Here is a 23,406-nt window from a genome sequence, read left to right as displayed (position 1 = left end):
AAAATCGATCAAACGATCTTTTGAACTTGAATCAAGTAAGCCGAGTATCGATTGAGTTGTTACTCTTAGCTCAGAGGCTGGTTGTCGTGTTTACGCAGCTTCGATGGGATATCGTCGGCTGAGAGCTGCCTGTTGTGCTTTATTTTTCTTTCTTTACTTGGCAGTTCAAATCCACTTGACTACTGTTTCCATTTCGGTTTGTTTATGGATCAAATATTGAAACTCGAATGTGAATCCAGAAGTCAACACGCGCGCTGATGTACAAACTTTGGTGGCTACTGTTTTGTTTGCGGTTCGAATTGGCTCTTCAATTTTTGGAACAGCTTACTTTATGTTATGTAGCACAACATGATGCTTGAATATTTTGACCATGTAGTGAACAAACAAAACATTTGAAAAAGTCTTACAGACGATAAAATAAACGATGTGGTGAATTTTTAATGCCGCTAGTAAACAAATTTTAGTGGTTTTATTGGAGTTTAAGGTATAAATAGATTTGTAAACATGCAATTTTACGGTTAAGATAAAATAATACAATAAAAAAAAAGAGATTTAAATCATTCGCAAAGTTTATGATATTTGATAACGTCCAAAATTAATCGTTAATTAGTTTATAATTTTGAATATTTTCTGCAGGTTACTTCGCCCAAACCATATACAGTGCAGAAGTACCACAAATTCCACACATTTGAAGGCTCATGGGAGGTAATACTATAAATAATCACTTACTAGAATAGTGGATGTAAAATTAGCAGATCTGGTAGCTATTGTCAAGAAATAATTAAACTTACCATCATTCCAAAATGCTTTAGAAAGTCATAAATTGCAAACATAATGAACTATTAAATGCTTCTGTTTAGTTTATACTACAATAATTGTAGCAATATTTTTAATACAAGAAGAAACATATTTTGTACAGTTTTCAATTTTTGCGGTTTTCCCTATTAGACCTTATAAGATATAAGGCCAAGTTTAGTTCCATAACAAAGAGCAAACCCAAGAGCAAATTCAAGAACAAATCCAAGACCAAAGCCAAAACCAAATTGAAGACCAAATTCAAGACCAAATTCATGACCAAATTGAAGACCAAAGACAAGACCCAGGCCAAAGCCAAATCCATGTCCAAATCGTAGATCAAGTCCAGGAACAAATTCAAGACCAAATTCGAAAGCCAAGACTAAATCCGAGACAAAATACAAGCCCAAGGCCAAGCTCATGACTAAATCCACTTCTAAGTTCAAAACCAGGTCGAGATCAAACACCAAGTTCAAGACTAAATCCAAGTCCAGACCCAGGCCCAGATCAAATTTAAAACCCAAGATAAAATCTTAGACCAAATTGAAGGCCAAATCCAAGACCAAATCCTAGACCATATACAGGAACAAGGGGTGTAACCAGAAAACACCCATTGGGGGCTTCACCAAAAAAAATTGACATAACCTAAAGGTTTTTTAATCGAAATTTAGAATAATCTAAAACTAAGCTAAGTCGATTAAATTCTTTATAAATTTAAGCTTGGGCTTGTTGAGTTAGGATTTGTACTTGAAAAGTTTGGACTAGGACTTGACCTTAGGGTTGAGCTTGGACTTGAACTTAGGCTTAGACTTGGAATTGGCTTTATATTTGGGCTTGGAATTGGATTTCGACTTGGATTTGAGCTTGGGCCTCAACTTTTTGGGCCTAGGCTTGGGTTTTGGCTTGGATTTGGCTTAAACTTGGGGTTTTCTGAGATTTGGCCTTGGATGTGAGCTTATGCTTGGACGGTTTAGGATTAGGCTTCGGCTTGGGCTACAACTTAGAATAGGACTTGGGCTTGGAGTTGGACTTCAACTTGGGTGTAAGCTTCTTGGGACAAGGCTTAAACTTGGGTTTGAGCTTGGAATTAAATTTGGACTAGGGCTAGGGCTGCGTATGGACTTGAACCTGGCCTTGGGCTCGGGTATGAGCTTGGGATTGTTGAGTTTGAACTTAGGCTTGGATATGGACTTAGATGCACTTTTGGACATGGATTTGAATTTGAACTTGGGTTGGGCTCACCAAGGTTTCGATTTGGCCTTGAATTTAGGTTTTGACTTAGGCTTAAAAGTGAGCATAACGATGGCTATGCCTTAATGAACGATCTCTATCCTTTCCGTCTTCCAAGTAATGATATCTCAGCCATATTACCACTGAAAAGGTCTTACTTAGATTGAGGAGGAGCAGTTAACGACGAGATGAGACAATATTGCAGACCTTCTACGGCGAATACCAAATTAATTCTTGCCGAAATGTCATGTTTATATCAACAATAATAATTCAATACTAAAAAAAATGTTTTTGCATGTCAACGCTTGCTGTATTTACCTAACAAGTGGGGGGGGGGGGGGGGTATTTAAGCCTCCAAAGCCCCCCTCCTCCCTCTAGGCAACGCCCATGCCAAGATCAAGTTCAAGTCTAGGTATAAATCAAAGACCAAGTCCAAGATCAAATCCAAGAGCAAATTACAAAATCCAAGACCAAATCTTAGATAAAATCCTAAGAAAATCCAAAACAAAATGGAAGAAAAATGAAAATTAAAATCTAAGTTCCAAATACAAATCCTGCACCAAAATCAAGGCCAATCCAAGACCAAGTATAAGACCAAATCCAAAAGCCAAATTCAACGCCAAATGCAAGACCAAATCTAAGACCGTATCCAAGACCAACTCCAAAACCATTTCTAAGATTAAATCCAAATCTAAAATCGAAAATCAAAATCCAAGAGCAAATCCAAGACCAAATTCCAGAACTAAAATCACAGATATCTAAGCCCGAAGCCAATGACCAAATTCAAGCACGAAATCCACGATCAAAATCCAAGATAAAATCCAAGACCAAAATCCAAGACCAAAATCCAAGACCAAAATCCAAGATCAAAATCCAAGACCAAAATCCAAGACCAAAATCCAAGACCAAAATCCAAGATTAAAATCCAAGACCAAAATCCAAGACCAAAATCCAAGACCAAAATCCAAGACCAAAATCCAAGACCAAAATCCAAGACCAAAATCCAAGACCAAAATCCAAGACCAAAATCCAAGACCAAAATCCAAGACCAAAATCCAAGACCAAAATCCAAGACCAAAATCCAAGACCAAAATCCAAGACCAAAATCCAAGACCAAAATCCAAGACCAAAATCCAAGACCAAAATCCAAGACCAAAATCCAAGACCAAAATCCAAGACCAAAATCCAAGACCAAAATCCAAGACCAAAATCCAAGACCAAAATCCAAGACCAAAATCCAAGACCAAAATCCAAGACCAAAATCCAAGACCAAAATCCAAGACCAAAATCCAAGACCAAAATCCAAGACCAAAATCCAAGACCAAAATCCAAGACCAAAATCCAAGACCAAAATCCAAGACCAAAATCCAAGACCAAAATCCAAGACCAAAATCCAAGACCAAAATCCAAGACCAAAATCCAAGACCAAAATCCAAGACCAAAATCCAAGACCAAAATCCAAGACCAAAATTCAAGACCAAAATCCAAGACCAAACTCCAGGTCGAGGTCCAGGTCCAGGTCGAGGTCCAGGTCCAGGTCCAGGTCCAGGTCCAGGTCCAGGTCCAGGTCCAGGTCCAGGTCCAGGTCCAGGTCCAGGTCCAGGTCCAGGTCCAGGTCCAGGTCCAGGTCCAGGTCCAGGTCCAGGTCCAGGTCCAGGTCCAGGTCCAGGTCCAGGTCCAGGTCCAGGTCCAGGTCCAGGTCCAGGTCCAGGTCCAGGTCCAGGTCCAGGTCCAGGTCCAGGTCCAGGTCCAGGTCCAGGTCCAGGTCCAGGTCCAGGTCCAGGTCCAGGTCCAGGTCCAGGTCCAGGTCCAGGTCCAGGTCCAGGTCCAGGTCCAGGTCCAGGTCCAGGTCCAGGTCCAGGTCCAGGTCCAGGTTCAGGTTTACTTCCAGGTCCAGGTCTACGTCCAGGTCCATGTTCAAGCACAAACACTAGCTCAAGTGGCAAATATTGATGCACAATGAGGATTTTTTCTGAAAAAAGTCACATATTCCGAAAGATTCCGCTGGTATAAATTGATGTTTTTACGCCATAAATAAGCAATTTTAATCAGGAATCCGATGGCAAAGTTTCTACTTACGGCGCATAGTTGTTTCTTGTTGTTTTGAACAAATAAATGGCGTTTTACTCTAGTTTTAGCAATGTATATAAGTGAATATCTTTGGATTTCGCTGGGATAAATTTAATCTTTATCACCAGCAGAAACCTATTTTTATATGAATTCGAATAGTTTGACGCTTGTTCACAGCACCTGTTTGTTTCTTGCAGTTTTGGCCAAATAAAGATTATACCACGCTAATTTTGTGACGTTACTAATTTAGTAACTAGTTTAGTCGCATTCAATTACCCATCCATCGTAATCCACATGAAAACAGCTTTCTTTTGACGAAAAAAGATTGGTTTTATCTCAGCGGATTCCAGAGTTATTGATCGATACAACTCTGTTTCTCTAGAAATTTCCTTCATTTGGCCAAAATGCCAAAAACACACGCGTGGCGTGAGCAGTGAAAACACCATTGGAATCCCCATAAAAATATTTTTCTTTTGACATTAAAAGATTCAATGTAGCCCATTCGGAGATATAGAAATAAAGGACCGTTTTGCAAAAAAACTCCCCACTGTGCGTATCAACGTTTCAATCGTTTGCGATTTATCGGCGTAAACCAGAGACTTTACATGATCCCGCAAATAGTAGTTCAACGTGCGTGTGGCATGTTGCACCGTCTTGTTGAAATCATTGCTCTTCCGAATTAAGAGCTCCTATTTGTGGTACAGGTGAGTTGTTGATCATGGTCCTATAGCGGTCACCATTAACTTTTGAGGTTTGGTTTTCAACATTTTTAAAGGAAATCAGACCAACCGATCTTCTACCAAAATAAGCTTCGGGCATGGGACAAAATTAGAGTATGTTACGATTCTTGAACTGGACCATGATTTTTATGTAAAAACCTGCTCAATTTGTAGACGTTGTTCAGGTGTCAGTGTCAGTCTATTTATGATGAAATGGCAAAAGAAATTAAAAACAAAACAAGTAGAAAAACGCTTTCACGGTAAATGAATTGAGTTATAGCCAATATTATTCTGTCCATGGATGCATAGTTGACGTAACGACCAACACCATCATTGTTGAGAAAACGCATTTTTATCGGGAATAATGTTTAAGGTCATATAATCTTAACTATATACTGTTTCAATCAAATAAGTTACGTCAACTAGACTAGCTCTATTTTCCAAAATTTCTTGAATATTTTCAATCAAACAAATGACGTTTGAGCATTGGGCATGTATATTATATAGTTGAGAATGCATAGAACTGATAAAGTACATTTTGGTCATTTTGGCTCTTACGTTAACTATGAATCCATGGGCAGTATTGGATGCCGCAGAAATTCAGGAGGTTCGATGACCAAATTCTGAAGAAATAGGGCTATCACACGTCCTGGCAGAAAAAATATGCATGGGGATAATCGCAGGGATCATCCCAACCGAATTGCAATAGAAGAGTCTCACTCTGTGGTAATTGCCCTGCTGATTACGCAGATCCCTGGCTGTGTCAGGTAAGTATGCTTCTTCGAGGGCGCTTGCTAGTAATCCTTTCGGGTTCAGCTGTTGTCATTAAAAAAGAAACCACATAACTTGTACCTGCATCATGCAGGCTGCATGAATTGTTTGTGGATAACATCGTTTCGTGTAGGAATTTATCATCCATACGCTTGAAATCTGATAAGAGTGACTATCCAAATATTTTGTCTTATCGGATCATTTCCCTGCAGATATTTGAGCAATGCCAATGTCTTGATTTAAAAGGAAGTTTTTTTTCTGCGCACCGACAAACAATTAATTCCCCTCGGGGATGGTATCCCTTGGTAACCCGGTAACAAATTGTCCTCTTACCGTTGGTCTTGACTGATCGGGGGAAGAGAAATTCGTGACCGAGAGCCCAGCCCGTGTGACAAGCACCTATTGGGTGCGAGTAACCGCACGCGCGTAGATCGCAAACGTCGACCGACTGTCCAAGTGTCCACGCTAGGTGTGTAACTGTGTACATTCCGCGGAAGGCTACTGATTATTGGCCGGCCGCGCCGTAGAAAACCGGAGGCTGCGTGATGCCAGCAGCCTCGTCGACAAAAGGAACGCGTTCAAATTAATTAACACCATGTTTGGGCTGGGAAAGGGGACCCGGCGCGCCGGGAATGCGTCTGTGAATGGAACGGAAGGTGATAATGAAGCGAAGCTTGTGCCACCACCACAGAAACGATGGACAAAACGGACTGCCGATAAGTATTACAATAATTTTATTTATTTTACACACGCAACATCAATGGGAAGCTAATCAAACACAAGGGAGCCCACAAAAGAAGGAAAAAGAAGGTGTGGATCCGGAAAAGGGTGCATGTGAAAGAATGCTTTGCATTGCGTGAAATTGCTGGCTTTTGTCGAAAATTGATTTGAATGGAGCACGGCTGACAAGTGGGAGCTCGAAGAAAATAATTTAAAATTACTCCTACTCAGCATAGTTTCGTATTATCATATCGCAAAAGATCGGATTTCATCAATGGAATTTAACGAAACGAAGTTTCACCACATTGTCACGGAGGGCAATACGAGAAATAAATTGCTCATTTCGACATCAGGCAAAGCACTAAATGACGGTTCAACTACAGTGAAACCAGCTTGCAACGGAATCTAGTGGAAATGATTCGGGGAGTTGCTCTACCTCCGTATCAATGTCATAGATATTACGCATTAAATGACCCTTTTCGATCCACACCGGATTTGATACCCAATTCGTTGTACTCAATAAGTATACCCTTAGCAGTCTCATCATCTAAAAGCCGGAAAATTAGTATCAAACCCTAGCATTTATCATGGGTTGTCGATGATAGATGAATTAAACGAAACGGGGCGCCCGGGGCGATTTTGAAATTCGCTTCGACTAGATAGGATCTAGAGAAGAAGAGATCCGTCGCCGCGCGGTCACAGTTTATGGTTGAAACGGTGTTTAATGGCGGATTCATCGGATAGCCTCTTTGGGACAGTGAAGGCTTCTCCGGGCCTCTGAAGGTCCCCAGGCCAGCTTAATCCATTTATGATGAGGTGCGAAAAAAAGACATCAACTCGTGCGTGCAGTTTGTCAATAATTTCGAACAGTTTTTTTTCGCCAGCAGCATCGATGGTGATGATGCTGATGCTGTCTGCCAGATTGGCAGTGTAGCTTTAAGACGCCGCCGGTCGTCGTGATGGGTTTGCGCAATGGGGGAATCACTGACTGCAGCAGCAGCGGGGAATTATGCTGAAGTATAATGAACTTACGACTTGTAGAGTGTGTTTTCGCTGAGATAACCAGCAGTTAATTAGTGTCAAGGGTCCTTGGAATAATTGGCAATATCTTTTTCGCAGGTGACCAGCTCGTTATGCTGGTGATATGTTTTTTTTACTGCAGCCTGTCGTGCCGATAATGCAAGTGAATATAAAACTGTATGTTGTATTTCATGATGGTTATTTTGTTTTAAACAGTCTTTTGGTTTGTTTGTAAATGATTGATCGGGATGTGCGCGAACGCACGTCCCGGCTAACAAAAATTACACACACGAGTTATCCACATGAGGGATAATCGCAGAGGTCAACTCAACCGAAGTGCAATGGAAGAGTCTCGCTTTGGGGGAACCGCCTTGCTGATCACGGTAACCCCTGTGCCAGGTAAGTATGCTTCTTCGACAGTTACCTGGGTGTCTGGCTCGAGTGGCTACTGGGTGTGCTAGCGATTCCAGACTGCACAGAAAAGGGGTAAAGCGGAAAAGCAGCTGGTTCTGGCAGACATAGACAAGCGTTAAGGGTTTGAATGTTTCTTTTTCAAATTTGAATGCTGATTTCCTATCAGAAGTTCTTATCAATGTGATATTTGCCTTACTAATACCAGAATTGTTTCATCATGAAATGTACTGGAGGATAACTTTAACCCAAGTTTAAATTTAGAATCTACCTGTTACTGTTTTGTTCGGCAGTTAACTTTTTCAGCTACTAAAGGTACCGGCACGAGCTCATTCGATAACCATTCCGATGGTTATTGATACTCACCTGTAAAGGAAAAGAAAACAAACAATTAGAGACTTCAATTACAAGCAATATCACATCGTTCTACTAAGAATTTAAATATAACTAAAATACGAAAAAAAATCTCCCACCGTGACAATGCTTTAGTAGCATTGCCGTGACCAGGATTCGAACCTGGGTTACTACGGCCACAACGTAGGGTCCTAACCACTAGACGATCACGGCTACCGGGGTGTTGGTGCATATCTCGTACCTTTGTGGTAACTGATGGAAACATGAATGCTACCTGAAAACAATCACTGACAGTCAAGCGAAACTTTCATCGCCCACAAAACTGGATCGGTTGCTTGTGCACCGAAATAAAACAGAAAGCCACACACGAAAGGCCAAAGCCATGTGGTTGCAGCCTGGTTTGAAGCAAAAGCTATAAATAGTAAACGAACAGCTGCTAATTGCGCCGGGTTTTTCGGGGTAGGTTTGTGGTCGTAGAGATCAACCGGCCGGGGGGTCACCAACAAGCACAGTCGTTTCCGTGGTGTAGTGGTTATCACATCCGCCTAACACGCGGAAGGCCCCCGGTTCGATCCCGGGCGGAAACATTTTTGCCACTGATTTGTCCCAAATAACAACCGACAAAGGTAATTGTAATCAGTTTAAAGTGAATAAATCAATTTTTGACTACCATAATACAGTAATCCTTTGAATAAGGCCAAGAGTGGTGCTGAGCGATTTCTCAGCTGTTCAATTACTAACAAACCGGATTTTCATGTTAGAGCCTATCTCAAATTTACTACCTTGAAATGCGCAAATGACAGTTTCAAGCCGACACAAAAGCCTGTCTAATTTTCACTGAATGTTATAAAATAATAAAATTTATCAACTATGCACAACTTTACAATAACTTAAATGAACAAGAACAACTTTACAGTAATTTAAAATAAACAAAGGAACAGCAGTTTACAAACATTGAAAGATAAAATTGTTTTCACTCTGATTTATACGGACGGATGGGTTCATGTTGGCCGTAATTCGTTCAATAAACGTCTAAACGTAGAAGATTTTGATGACGTTGCGGGCGCAAAGGACAATGCATTTGTAACATAGCGAGGATATTGGGACAGTCGTAGCTCTTGGTTAGAATTTTGTGGGCCATTTGAGACATTGGGTAAGTTAACCTATAGTGGACCCTTTACCTATAATGAACTTCGGGTAGGGGAGTGTCGTCGTGTTTGGGCCACGTGTTGGAATTCGCCCATAACTTTCGTTTCAAAAGGAATTTTGGAAATCTAAATACATCGTTGCCAAGGTCTAAGAATAAGGTATAGTTCCGGAAAGCTTTGAACTGATTACTTGAAAAATGAAAAAGTTATAGGCATTTACGTGAAGACAAAAAATGTTGTCATAATCGGGTGGGCCACCGCAGAAAATCTAAGACATACGTATTGGAATTCTATATAGAGACAGTAAAAGAATGAACTCCGTGAACAATGGCTCATATAGGTACAAATACCCTGTTTTTAATTGCATTTTTGCGAAATTTTAGCGATCTTGTAAAATCAATATTGCTACAATCGCCTTTTCCGAAGTGTACAACTACAATAAAAAAAACAACAAAAATCCAGGTTTTTATCGTATTAATATTGCTTTATTTCATCACATTTTACGTGACTGACATTTTCTAGCGATTATTGCGCTACTGCGCTTAAAATTATGGTGGCCCAACCATGACTACTCAAGTGGCCCGACCTTTACAAATAGCGCTTTTCTAGTATTTCACCTTATCTTTCCCAAACACCTTACTGGAGAAGATTTTTATATAGTCTTCGTGTGCAGCACAACACACTTCATACATTTTCAAAATCTATCTCGATAATTGCATTTCATGAACCAGTTCTTGAAGAAAAGTTCATTGCGCCTGGAAAACTTTTTTTGTAAGATGTAGTCACTGAATTCAGTACGGGTGTTTTGAATACACGATTGAAACTCACAACATTGTGAAAAGTTAGCTATCACAGTAAGAAGTTTTACAATGGTTGTATCATAGATATCATGAGTTACTAAAACTGTAAACTCGTGATGGCCCGACCATAACAGTGGCCCGAAGATAACGACAATACCCTATAGGCATTTATTAGCGTGTGCTTCTTATTTCCGAGGATATATGACATGAAACAGAAAGTACTAAACTTACTACTGTGGTTCAGTTTATAAACTTTTAGCTGAATTTAATGATTCATGTTTTAAAATCGACATTTTTAACAAGTTAGGGTCCATTTTATGGTTAACAATGCGAAATGTCGCCATTTCTGGTCCCTCTTCATGCAAAATACACTAGAATTTGTATAATGGACCCGGTCGCTATCCTATTATAAACCACAAGGCCCATTAAAACGAAACGGACATTCCAATCTGTTTTAAAAAATGTGTAAAGTAAAATATAGAAATTTGCAACATAAATTGATATTTTTTTAGGCTTAAAAAAAAGATTCTCATATTGTAAGTGCCATCGGTTGCGTGTTTGGCGTTACCAGTTTCAAAATAATTCGTGGAAGAATATTTACCAAGTACTAACTGGTTCACTAATGGTTAATTTACCCTAATATGCTTTTGTCGCTGTTCGAAGGGTTTGATTTCAATTAGCAATCAGTGGTCTTCATATGATGACAAACTCAGAAGAAAGCTCTAGATTTGTGTGTACCAACGAGCAATAGAGGGCCTACAAGGTTCCAGGAACATCGAACTCTTTGCCGATTCCGACAATTGATCCTAGCTGGCGATTTGTCTTGCTAATGATCATGGAGTAATGCTGCTTAAATGTTAGTTGAGCGTCCAAAATTACACCAAGATGAGTTACAACTTCCTTGCGTTGAAAAGATATCCTATCAATGCGGTAGTCAAATAGCAAAGGCTATTTTTTGCGGTGAAAGCTCATTACATTTAACACACAGTACCCCATAATCAACACGATCGAATGCACCCTTCAGGTCTATATAGACAGCGTCAATTTTACAGAAAAGCCGGAACACCCTAGGCTGGACTGAAATTGAATTTGAAAATGAGGCCCTCATTACCCTTTGCTTCGTGTGAATTATATTCTCTACTAACCCCCGACGAAGCCTCTTGACAGTGCAAAAAAATTTTTATAGTTAAATGTACCAGTCATCCTCGTCAGAGATGGTTCAAATAATTATAATTAGAGATAGTACTGGCGTGAGAAACAAAGTAGGTGAAGTACCCAAGTGACAATTCTAAAGCCACTTGGTTTGACTTGAATTTTATAAAGGTTTTATTAAAGGCTAGCTATAAAGCCATAATAAAACTGTTAATAAAGCAAGTTGATTGTGGTTACATGTATTACCACAATAAAACTAGTTGGTGCCGTAATGCCACGAACATACCATAATGAATTATGAACATACCATAAGTGTGCAATTCAATATGGCACACCAATCGAAATTGTCTTATTTAATCTTATTACGGTTGTTTGTCAAACCGCAGTAAATCTGTTAGTTTTATGAGCTACTAGCTGACCCGACAAACTTCGTATTGCTACAAATTAAGCTGTGTTGTACATAAATCCTGAATCTCGGATGACCTTTATCATAATCTCGAGTTTTGCAAGTTTCTGAGGAGTTCATGGGTGTTTTAATATACTATATTTAAAAATTCGTCATCATTGTAAACCATTTCGCCGAATACCATTTTGCGGAACACCAATTCTCGGTTGACCATAACGCGGAATATAGAGTTTCGCAGAATACCATTTCGCAAAAAACCTTACGCGGGATGTACCATTTCACGGAAATTCTTTTCGTAGAAAGTACCATTTCGCAGGGGTCACCCAACTGAAAGTAATAGGAAAGTAATACGGAATAGAGGTCAGTAGATCTAGGAAAATAAACAAATCTAGATAGAGGTGATCCCTACGGGGGGCTGCCTCCTGCCTCCAAAACCCCCCCACATGCCAAATTTGGTTCCGTTTGCTTGATTACTTACCGAGTTATGATGAAATTTGTATTTCATTTGTAAAGGAGCCCCCCTCCTAAAAAGGGAGAGGGGTCCTAATTCATCATAAAAAATTCATGCCTCCAAAAACACCCACATGCCAAATATGGTTCCATTTGATTAATTAGTTTTCGAGTTATGAGGAAATTTGTATTTCATTTGTATAGGAGCCACCCCTCCTACAGTGGTGAGAGGTCTCAATTCACCATAGAAAAAATTCTTGTCTCCAAAAACACCCACATGTCAAATTTGGTTCCATTTGCTTGATTAGTTCTCGAGTTATGGCGAAATTTGTATTTCATTCGTATGGAAGCCCCCCGTCTTAATAGAGAGAGGGGTCATAATTCACCTCCTAAAGAGGGAAGGGGTCTCAATTCACGATAGAAAAAAAAATAGCCTACAAAAATACCCACATGCTAAATTTAGTTCCATTTGCTTGATTAGTTCTCGAGTTATGAGGTAATTTGTATTTCATTTATATGGGAGCCCCCCTCCTAAAAAGGTAAGGGGTCTCAATTCATCATAGAAAAAAATCATGTCTCTAAAAACACCCACGTGCCAAATATGGTTCCATTTGATTAATTAGTTTTCGAGTTATGAGGAAATTTGTATTTCATTTGTATAGGAGCCCCCTCCTAAAGTGGGGAGAGGTCTCAATTCACCATAGAAAAAATTCTTGTCTCTAAAAACACCCACATATAAAATTTTGTTCCATTTGCTTGATTAGTTCTCGAGTTATGCAGAAATTTGTGTTTTATTTGTATGGGAGCCCCCCCTCTTAGTGGCGGGAGGGATCTCTAACCATCATAAGAACCTTCCCTGGCACCGAAAACCCCTACATGCAAATTTTTACTCCGATCGGTTCAGTAGTTTTAGATTCTATAAAGAACATACTATAAAGTGTAGACAGAAATCCATTTTTATATGCATAGATTTGTATGGGAGTGCCCCCCTCTTAGCGGGGGGAAGGGTTCTTTTGCCATCGAGAGAACCTTCCCTAGCCCCAAAAACCCCTACATGCAAATTTTCACGCCGATCGGTTCAGTAGTTTTCGATTTTAAAAGGAACATACGGACAGATAGACAGAAATCCATTTTTATAGGTATAGATTACAACGGTAACACCCTGACTAATCAGATTTATTGTTGCTATTTATGCCAGGCCATATTGCCATATTCTAGTATCTTGTTTTAGCTCACAAACAAAAATTCATCAAATCAAAGCGTTTTGCAGAAAGAAAGATATTATTAATCGGTTTTCCTGTCACAGGAAGGAACTACAATGTTTTTGCTAGAAATTGAAATTCACTAAGTGAATATGTTTATTTTGTTAAAACAATCTGCTTTCTAAAATTGCATAATTTCAATGGCACGTTGCTTTTATTCACCTATCATATCAATATGCACGATAAAATTAATGCGCATATGCTGCAAACCAAAGAGATTGCAAAAAAATTATTAAATATGCTTTATTTTATTATGGTCGTTACAAACCAAATTGTTCAGGATAATCTGACAGCAAAACATTAACTTTTCTGCTCACGGATGTAAACAAAGGTGGTGAACTGATTTTGCTAAGTTCTTTAAAAATGTGTTCACAAATATGCTTCCTGCTCATACGTCGGACGAACGTCGCGAATGGCTAACTGGCATAGCGCATCACAAGATGTATCTGCCAAACTTGATTGTTTCCGTCGAGGATGTGGAAGAAGCACTTTCGTCGGTGAATTCCTCAAAAGGTCCTGTGACCCTGGTAGTTTGCCTCCCTCGTTCATTAAACAATGTGCTACGTCCCTCGCTTCTCCCGTGTCAATAATCTTCAATGGGTCACTAGATCATAGCATTTTCCCAACGCTGTGGAAAGTTGCGTCAATCACTCCAATACACAAGGCTGGAATTATCCACGATATCGAAAATTATCGCGGAATTTCAATTTGATTTGATCTGATGATATTCGTCAACTCGCTGATCAAGAGTATAGAAAGGAGAAGACAGGTTGATGCAATATACATTGACTTCAGCTAAAGTAAAGTTCCACACGCACTCGCAGTTGGAAAACTACGACGCTAGGGCTTACCAAACTGAGAGACACTGTGGATCCAATCTTATCTTACCGAACACTCCGCTTTTGTCAGTATCATGGATATTAATTCGTTTTGTTTCAAGATACCATCTGGAGTTCCCCAAGCTAGCCATCAAGGGCCATTCATATTTATCCTTTTTGTTAACGACGATTTAAAGATATTCCACGAAATTAAAACCAAACTTGACTGCTGTACTCTCCAAATTCTCTTTCACAAAGGTGTACTCTCAAGTACTTTTCTTACACGGTTTAGTTTTTTGAGTATTAAAAACGGGGTAACTTAGAGACCATTCATTTATTTCTCAATACATTTGGGAGTAGCTCGACATTCCTCATGTAGATTGTAAATAATTCCTTAGCTGCACTGTTTTCGAGTAATCGAAAAAAATAAACCGTGTAAAAAAATACTTGAGTGTATTCTAAATGGTATGCAAGTCAATGTCCCGAAACGTTACGTCATATCCAGTGGTTGGAGAATTCGCGAAAAAAAGCTTATTTGATCACCGTTGTTGCCACTAAATTGAAAACATCCTATTGTGCTGGATCGCACAAGGAAAATTTTCTTTCAGAAATTTGGAACCATTTGGAATTTTTAAGTGTTTTTCAATTTTCGTTCATGTTCCCGCTATTCAAGAGTGGACTTCGGCGATCAGTGTTAGAAACTACCATAGTAGGGTGAGTTTCATTGAAAATTATCAACCGCGCAACTCAGAAATGAAATGCTCTTTCATAGTCGCCGGGTCGATTTTGATATTATTGGAAGAAATGATCAGAAATCATAACGTTTTAGTTACTGTTTACAGCATTCTGGCAACAGTTCTAGCGCGGTGTTTGCTTCAAGCAGGTGTTTCCTTTAGACTGCGTTTAATTTTGGGCAAATCACCCAATATTACCAGTTTCTTCACCGCCGCCAAATTGACGAACCTGCTTGACGTCACTTCTAATTGCATTACTGAAATGCAGTGCAAGGTGCAAGTAGGTAGACGTAATATATATTGACACTTGAAAGTTACCTTCGATCGCTTCAATTATCGCATACTGCTTGATAAAGTATCACGAATGGGTGTTTCGCAACAGTTTGTCACATGGTTACGCTAGAGTTTGAGCGACAGGGATGGATACAATGGATTCGAAAGTGTCTTCCCGGCTCACGAATCTACCTGATGTGCTGCAAGGGAGTAACTTAGGACCACTTTTGTTCATTTTGTTGTTCTTCTCTGCCTCTGAAAGAGGCTGCAAACTTGCTAATGCTGACGATTTTAAAATCTACTTGACGTTTTGTTGCATCGTTTGTAAATTGATGCAAAGTGAATAACTTGACTATTAGTGTCTCTAAAATCGAGGTTATGTTGTTCCACCGAATCAAATCGTCTTTAGTTTTCAACTATCAAAATTGACGACCAGGGTTGAGAATGTAAATGACCTTAATGTGATTCTCAATCTGAAAGTGACTTTCGATCATCATCGTACAAGAAATATCTCAAACGCGACTCGCTAGTTGGGAGTTATTTAGATAGTAGCTAAAATTTTGCAACATTTTAAAGACTCTCGCTGCCGTAAAGCACTGCACAATATTGCGCCTTAGTTCGTCCTACTCTCGAAAATGCGTCTCTAATTTGGACTCCGCATCAACTCTATTGGAACATCTAAACCAATGCAAAGGAGGTTCAAGCGATTAGCGCTGTGTAATTTACCTTGGCGCGACCCGGAAAATTTCCCTCCGTATCCCAATTGCTGTCGCTTGCTTAGTCTAGATACGTTAGAACATCGACGATGTGGCTAAACTGCTACACGGCCGGACTGATTCACCGCGCTTACTTACTTGGTGAATTTTCGCGCAGTACAAAGGACTCTGTGACCACCCTCACTGCTGACCTACCGCTTTCACAGCACTGAATTTGGCCGCAATGAACCGATTGCAGCGTGTACTAAGTTTTGTTGAACAATACGTTGAATTTGGTGAACCTTCGATTACATTTAAGTGCGTGATTACGACGTCCAGTTAGCTTAGTCTATTGAGACTGATAGGCTTTTCTTATTACGCTCAAAATTTTTAAGCGTTCCAAACGCCACTAGCCTCAGGCAAACGTTTCTGCAGATAAATGAAGTCGGGTCCTACTATTTATAATATTAAAATCTATCGTACGCTGTGAATGGTTGTTGAGTTCCCAGTTTGGAACTTTGAATTCGCAACATACACTGTTGAAATTTCAAACAACGTCATGTAAAAGAAAATAACTAAATTACACCTGGGGTTATCTGGGGTCACCAACAATTATAATGCTACAAAATTCTTAGAAATTTTAAGCATCCAACGAAATAATAACAACTCAGCTCCATTTAATGCCAAAGAAGTAATCAGCGCTTGAATTTTCTCATTCCCATGGTACGGAACGGTAGTCGGTTGCATAGAGTGTCGCTTAATACAGTAAACAAAACCGTAGACCTTCGTAAAAATTCATAAAATCCAGAGAGCCTTGGGCCCAAACCAGTGCGATTATGAGAGCAAACCCCCTTTGACACGTACGTGAATGACATTCCCCCTTTTTGGTTCATTTGATGGAATGCAAATGACGGCTGGTTCGTGTGTGATTCACTCAACCTTAGAACAGGCAGCAATTTGTGCATGGCCGCCATCATGGTGCATAATTGGCCATAAAAGTGTTGCAAATTATTGAATATTGCACAATTAGGGAGCAATGGTTCCCTGTAGCGGTTTATCGTTGAATCTACCACACACTGAGAGTAATTATGGACACTATCGCCCCAGGATAAGTCTCAGCGTCATAAAAAACGAAAAACGAAATTGTAGTACGAAGCAACAAAAATAGTTGTGTAGAATATTCTTACGATCGCAAATGTGACGATAGGCGTTAATTTTTAGTATTGAAATTGCACAGTTTGGAAGAATTTCCCATTTTAGATAGCAGAATTCATCAATCAGCTCGGGGACTGTCACAAAACTGGCAGCTGGATTCAAAATAAATGACCCTTCTGTTACAAAATAACGAACTTTAGTTTCGTATGAAAATAGATAGCAAATTTCCACGATCATAATTCACCTTCTAGCGGACCAATCGATCGTTGGACGTTGGCGGCTATTTACAGCAGCAGCAGCCGTAACGCAAATAGCCACGGCAGCAGAAACGAACAACACGTAATCTACGTTTTGATCCTGGATTGGAATCCCCTTTACTTCCTATGCCGGCCGATCTAGCAAAGCCAGCGACCGTCAGCAGCTGATGATCGGTTTTGTGTACGTTTTGCTTACATGACTGACGCTACATACGGCGCACGCGCGCGCCCCCGTAGGTCCGTTGACCTACTCTAGAGCAGAGGCCTGCGGCGGCTTTCCGGTGACTTGTAGTACATACTCCTGCAACTACCATCATCGATCAGGTCTAGGTATCAATCAAAACAGTGCAGATCACGGCTTGGCTCAACCACGTGTAGCATGCAGTATGGTTCGAGAGTCATCACTCACCAGTCCAGTGGAGCACCAGTTAGGCACGCAGTTGTGAAAGAAGCTTTTTAACTCCTTTACCCCTCATGTACTGATTGATCTACTCTATTCAGCGCTAGTGGACGTCGCTCGGTGTAGAATTACATACGATTCGACAGGTATCGTAAATTCAGTGATAGGAAAATGCCTCATTATTACGATTAAAGTGAATGATTTAGTGAAATGCTTCAGCGGCGCGGGTAGTAATGGATGCGCAGCAGTAAAATAGTGTTGAATATTTTGCTTTTGTTGTAAAACAGTGAATTGACAGTTTGTTTACTTACGTAGAACAAACGAAAACAAACATTTTGTGCATTCAATAAAATAGCGCCAACGTAAAACAGCGTCCAGCATCCGAGGTTAACCTTGCTGCGCAGTAGGCATAAATCACCGACTCTCATCGACTATCAAGCTAGAGTTCATCGCCTTGAAAGCGCACCCGTAATTGAAGTCACTTGAGGCACTCAACCCCAAAACCTTCCTATCGTTTACCCGGTTCACTACCAGCAACCGGCCAACCAACGGAGTGAACATAGGCGTCGAAGAGCACGAGTCTCACTTATTTTCATTAAAACTTACCTTCAATCACCGACCCATCCAATGCATCCACTGATTAATATCTTCAAGCGGATGGCCACGGCTTTCGTTTGTCGTCCACCAGTTTGATTGTGTGTCATATTGCTACGTAACCCCTCCGTCCCACGTGGCCTCTGAACTCTACTCTACGTCAAGATGCGGAATGTTCGAACCCCCTACCGTCACAGCTTGGTATGCGCTGCTGTGGCGCTTCTTTGGTTGCCACCAGCTGTGATTATTAAGGTAACTCGACAATTGGCAAGGTAGTTTCCTGCCCCGCGCCGCGCGGCGCCCCCCGTTATTGGATTATCCAATCAAACGTGATTTATGTCCTCTTGAGGCGAGCGTCATCCCAACGACCCCAACATTGACTCTAACAATGTAGAGTAACAATTTGTTAGCCTGTCGGAATCAGACCAAATGGTCCTGTCAGAGAGCCGAAGCAACTAAGATTGAGATTGTCTCCTTGAAGCGCAGAAATGTTTCTTACCTTCGCCGCTTTGACCGGCATCGCGTACAGCTCATTGGTGAGCCATAAGAACAAAGGACCAATAAATCTTCGTCTAATTTGTGACTTGGTGGTTTCGCATCCCATCCAACCCAGCCTACCCCAACGACGACGGTCGTCATCAACGGCGTTGGCGTCGTTGTCGCTGTCGATACGATAGGACCAAAGCGAAGAAAATTTATTGTCGATAATTTCGAGGCTTTCCAGCCGAAATTGCCGATCGGCAAAAAATAAAAAAAAAATACTGCCATACTGCCGTATAGTTCGCCAACAAACGGATCGACCGGCTGTCAAAAAATGAAAATTTAGTGCGTCGTCTTTGTCAAAAAATATGGGAGAAAATTTCTCCCTGACTTGGTATGCAGGGTGTCTCCGAGTTGATAAAGTAACTGGGTCGGACACTCCGTAAGTCCGTACGATCGGAAATAGCTTGAAGCCCGATTTATGCTTTTATTCTTTTGCAGTTGAAAAGGTGAGATTTCGAACATTTCAATAGAATAGTTTATTTCAGACGGTTAAAAACAGTGAGTTGTGTAAGGTTAAACGTGACATAAGACAATGGTCACTTGTTTTGGATGAGACCCTCATGAGACGCCCTAATTTTCTTGATTTTTTTTATCGAACAAACGAAAAGCGTGAACTACGATCAATCACCGTAGCTTGGCATGGCGGTGGCTGCCCGAATTGCGCCGAATGCGTGTTCCAGGGATTTTCGCTGTAACTTTAACTGCTGCGATATTGCTTAACTTCCAGCAACTGCTGCTGCTGCTTCGGTTTTTGGAAGAGAAAATTAATTACGCATGTGCGTAATGTAGACTGTTTATCGGTCCGAAGACGGCAATGAAACGTGGTGGTGTAGTTATTAATCACCGTGAGATAAATTTTCATTACGAACCAACAGTGCCAGGCCGTCATCGCCATCGTCCGCTTTAGGAGAACGATTGCGCAGGTAGGTAGGCAGGTCGTCGGTCGTTCCGCTAGCGCATGGGTCCTTCCCGCTGGGACAGCGAGACTCACGATGACTAACTAAGCTGGTTGGTTGCTGGCGCGATGATAATCCGCATCACGGTGTTGTTGTTGTTGTTTGGCAATACCTACATACTAAACGTAAGCGAGATTTTGGATGTATTACAAGCGATGCAGAAATATGATCCCGCACTCCGGTGGGAGGGCACTCGGTAAGAAAGAGAGGAGGAACGGAGGCGTGTTTCCTTTGAACAGGATGCCCTGTGTGGATGTCATCTGCAACGGGTAGCGTCGAAATATTACTAAAATTTATTGGAATTATTATCCAGGGATGAAATATCCATGCATTTTTGGATTTTTATTCCCCGATTGTCGTTAATCACTTTATTATTTTGGCGCTTGGCTTGGTAGCTTAACTTGGTGGTAGTTCTTTTTGATTTACTCATCCTATAATCGAGGCTTTTGTTCATTTGTACTTATGACGTTTATAAATTTGTACTTTTGTACTTTTGTACTTTTGTACTTTTATATTCTTCTACTTGTGTACTGTTGTTTTATTGTACCGCTGTACTTTTATACCTCTGTGCCTAAGTACTTCTGTAAATTTTGTACTTTATACTGAAAATTTTAAATTTTATAATTTTGGTGTTTTTGAACTTTTGAGATTTTGTACCTTTCTTCTGCTCTTATTTCTGCTTATTAACTTTCTTAAACTGTTCAGTTTTTCTTCTCTACTTTTTACGTTTCAGAATTTCCTGCATTTTTGCTACTCTATTTTTCTTATTTTCAACGTGTTTGCTGTGTCCATTTATTTTGTTGTTTTTTGAAATATTTCTTTTCTTTCGCCGTGGTTTAGTTTTTGTTCTTGTGTATATTTGAATTATGTATTTTTTTTAATTCTCTGCTTCTTCTAGTTGAACGTTTTTCTTCTTTTTTGCTTTTTATTTTCCGTTTCAAGTGTTCAGTTTTTCAAATTTATACTATTCCGAATAAGAATTCCATTTATATAAGAAAATTCATAGAAAATGGTACTGTAACACGAGTAGTGGCAGTATTGTACTTGACTGCTTTTTAACTTTTCCGATTTTATGCTTTTCGTTTATTCTTTCTTCGTCTATGTTTACTTTACTGTGTTACTGCTTTCTTAATTTTCTAGTTGTTCGCTTCACGGTTTGGTACAATTCTGAAACTTTTACTTTTTTACTTCAAGTTTATTCTACTCTACCACTTTTTACTTTTACTTTTTCCGTTTCTCTCAATATTTTACTCTTTTGTTATCCACTTTTCAAATTGTGTACATTTTTAGTTCTCCTCTTTTCTATTATCCAAACTTTTAAATTTTTGCTTATTTACCCTTTTGATAAATGTTTTACTTCTCTACTCTTCTCTGATTTTCCTCTGGGATATATTCCCATTCTATTTCCTAGTGTTTGAAAATAATTTCTTCATTTTCCAACTAGTTAATAAAACTATATTTTAGTATTTCTCTTTTCATAGTTTTTTGTTTCTTGCTCGTGCGATTTTATACATTTGCTTTCTTATTTTTTACTAGTTGAGCCCGAATCATAGGATATAAATGTCTGTTCAGAATTCAGAAAACTGCGGATACATTCCATTGGACAGTGTTTGCGAAGATGTTTAATCTTTGTATTAGTCCTTTGAATTCTTATATTGCACTTGGTCCGGTCTGTCTGATTTAACACCGACCGTATGATATCGTGACAAGCAATCGAGTTGAGCAGGCCAGTCGAGCAGTCGAATCAAACAATCGAGTTAAGCAGTTGGGTCGAGCAGTCGAGTCGAACAGTTAAGTCGAGCAGTCAAATCGAGCAGTCTAGTCGAGCAGCTAAATCAAGCTGTTAAGTCAAGCAGTCCGGTCGAGCAGTTGACTCGAGTGGTCTAATCGAGCATTCAAGTCGAGGAGTTAAATCGAGCAGTCCAGTCGAGCAGTTTAATCGAGCGGTTAAGTCGAGTAGTCCAGTCGAGCATTTGAATCGAGTAGTCTAGTCGTGCACTTGAGTCGAGCCGTTGAATCGAATGGTTTCGTCAAGCAACCGGGTCAAGCGGTTAAGTCGAACAGTTGAGTCAAGCAGTTCATTTAAAGAGCCGAGTCGAGCAGTTGAGTCGAGTAGTCCAATCGACCAGTTGAGTCGAGTAGTCCAGTTGAGCAGCTGGTTCGAACAGTTGAGTTGAGCAGTCGAGTCGAGTAGTCCAGTCGAGCAGTTGAGTCGAGTTGTCCACTCGAGCAGTTAAGTCGAGCTGTGGAATCAAACAGAAGTCAAGCAGTTGAGTCGATCAGTGCAATCCAGTAGTTAAATCATGCTGTTCAGTCAAACAGTTCAGCCGACCAGTTGGGTTGAGCAGTCGAATTGGGCAGTTAAACCGAGCAGCCGAATTGAGCGGTTTAATCGAGCAGTCCAGTCGAGCAGTTTAATCGAACAGATAAGTCGAGTAGTCCAGTCGAGCAGTTGAATCGAGTAGGATAGTCGAGCAGTTGAATCGAGTAGTCTATTCGAGCAGTTGAGTCGAGTAGTCGGGTCAAGCGGTTCAGCCGAGCAGTTAAGTCGAACAGTTAAGTCGAGCTGTTGAATCAAGCTGTTAGTTGCGTCGAGTAATCAAATCGAGTAGTCTAGTCAAGCAGTTGAATCGAGCAGTCGGGTTGAGCAGTTGAGTCGAGCGGCCGATTCGAATAGTCCAATCGAGTAGTGAGTCAAGCAGTTCATTCGAGCAGTGGAGTCGAGCAGTTGAGTCCAGCGTCGAATCGAACATTTGAGTCGAGTAGTCTACTCGAGCACATGAATCATGCTGTCCAGTCAAGCGGTCCGATCGAGCAGTCGAATCGAACAGTCCAGTCGAGCAGTTCAATCGTGCAGTTAAGTCAAGCAGTCGGGTCGAGTGTAAGTCAAGCAAATGTGTCAAGCTGTCGAATCGACTAGTTAAGTCGAGTAGTCCACTCGAGCAGTTAAATCGAGCTGTTCAGTCAAGCAGTCAAGTCGATCTGTCCAATCAAGAATTTGAGTCGAGTAGTCGAATCGAACAGTCTAGTCAACCAGTTGAGCAATCGAGCAGTCCAGCAGTCGACCAGTAGACCAGGGACTGAGAATACAACCCATTGCTTCGAAAGCATGACGTCCTGTCAGGGTCCTGTTTTTAGTTACCGATAAGCCTCTTATAATGTCCTGTCAGAGACCTGGTTTTCAGTACAAACATAAGCCTCTTATATAAATAGTATTTTTCTATATTAGGGTTTTTTAGTTCCCTAATTTTATTTTATTGTTTTCCCAATTTCATACTTTTATAATTTTTTTTTACTGTTTGTTCTGTTTCCATTTTTCCTAATTTGTGCTTCAGTCCATTATACTTTTTGAATTCTCTGCTCTGCTGTTAGCTTTGAATTTTTCTAGTTTTCTATGTTCGTACATATCTTTCACTTTTCTGTTTTTCACGATTTCTTTATTTATTTTACATAATGTTCTTCTCAGATTTACAAGATATGAGAAATATTTTTTTTTGTTTTTCTAGCTTTCCTCTGTTCTAATTTTTTGTACTTTTTTTCTTTTAAATTTTCTGTCCTTTTTAATTTTCCTATTTTTCTTTTTTCTACTTTTCTCTACCAAATTGCCTTTCTACTAATCTACTAATCCACTTTTCTGTTCTTTAAATATGTTGTTCTAAATTAGTTTTGTAGT

At 40.1% G+C, this 23,406-nt stretch overlaps 1 protein-coding gene and 3 non-coding genes across 4 annotated transcripts in view; 1 reads left to right on the top strand and 3 right to left on the bottom strand.

The window, feature by feature from the left end:
• LOC128740594 (probable nuclear hormone receptor HR38) overlaps positions 1-6,072 on the bottom strand; it is a 59,340-nt gene extending 53,268 nt beyond the window's left edge. Inside the window, exon 1 of the mRNA XM_053836154.1 lies at positions 5,919-6,072. Coding sequence (XP_053692129.1) covers positions 5,919-6,072 — 154 coding nt within the window. The remainder of the gene's footprint in view (positions 1-5,918) is intronic.
• A 1,496-nt stretch (positions 6,073-7,568) lies between these two features.
• Positions 7,569-7,732, bottom strand: LOC128744827 (U1 spliceosomal RNA). The gene has a single exon (XR_008412450.1). It is a non-coding gene; the product is annotated as a U1 spliceosomal RNA (small nuclear RNA).
• A 499-nt stretch (positions 7,733-8,231) lies between these two features.
• Trnah-gug (transfer RNA histidin (anticodon GUG)) lies at positions 8,232-8,303 on the bottom strand. The gene has a single exon. It is a non-coding gene; the product is annotated as a tRNA-His (tRNA).
• Positions 8,304-8,604: 301 nt separating this feature from the next.
• Positions 8,605-8,677, top strand: Trnav-aac (transfer RNA valine (anticodon AAC)). Its single transcript has one exon. It is a non-coding gene; the product is annotated as a tRNA-Val (tRNA).
• Positions 8,678-23,406: the final 14,729 nt, after the last annotated feature.

This window comes from Sabethes cyaneus, chromosome 3 (genome assembly GCF_943734655.1).
Source record: "Sabethes cyaneus chromosome 3, idSabCyanKW18_F2, whole genome shotgun sequence".
Classification (NCBI taxonomy): domain Eukaryota; kingdom Metazoa; phylum Arthropoda; class Insecta; order Diptera; family Culicidae; genus Sabethes; species Sabethes cyaneus.
Note: the sequence above shows the minus strand (reverse complement) of the source record. Positions and strands in the feature narration are given on the sequence as shown.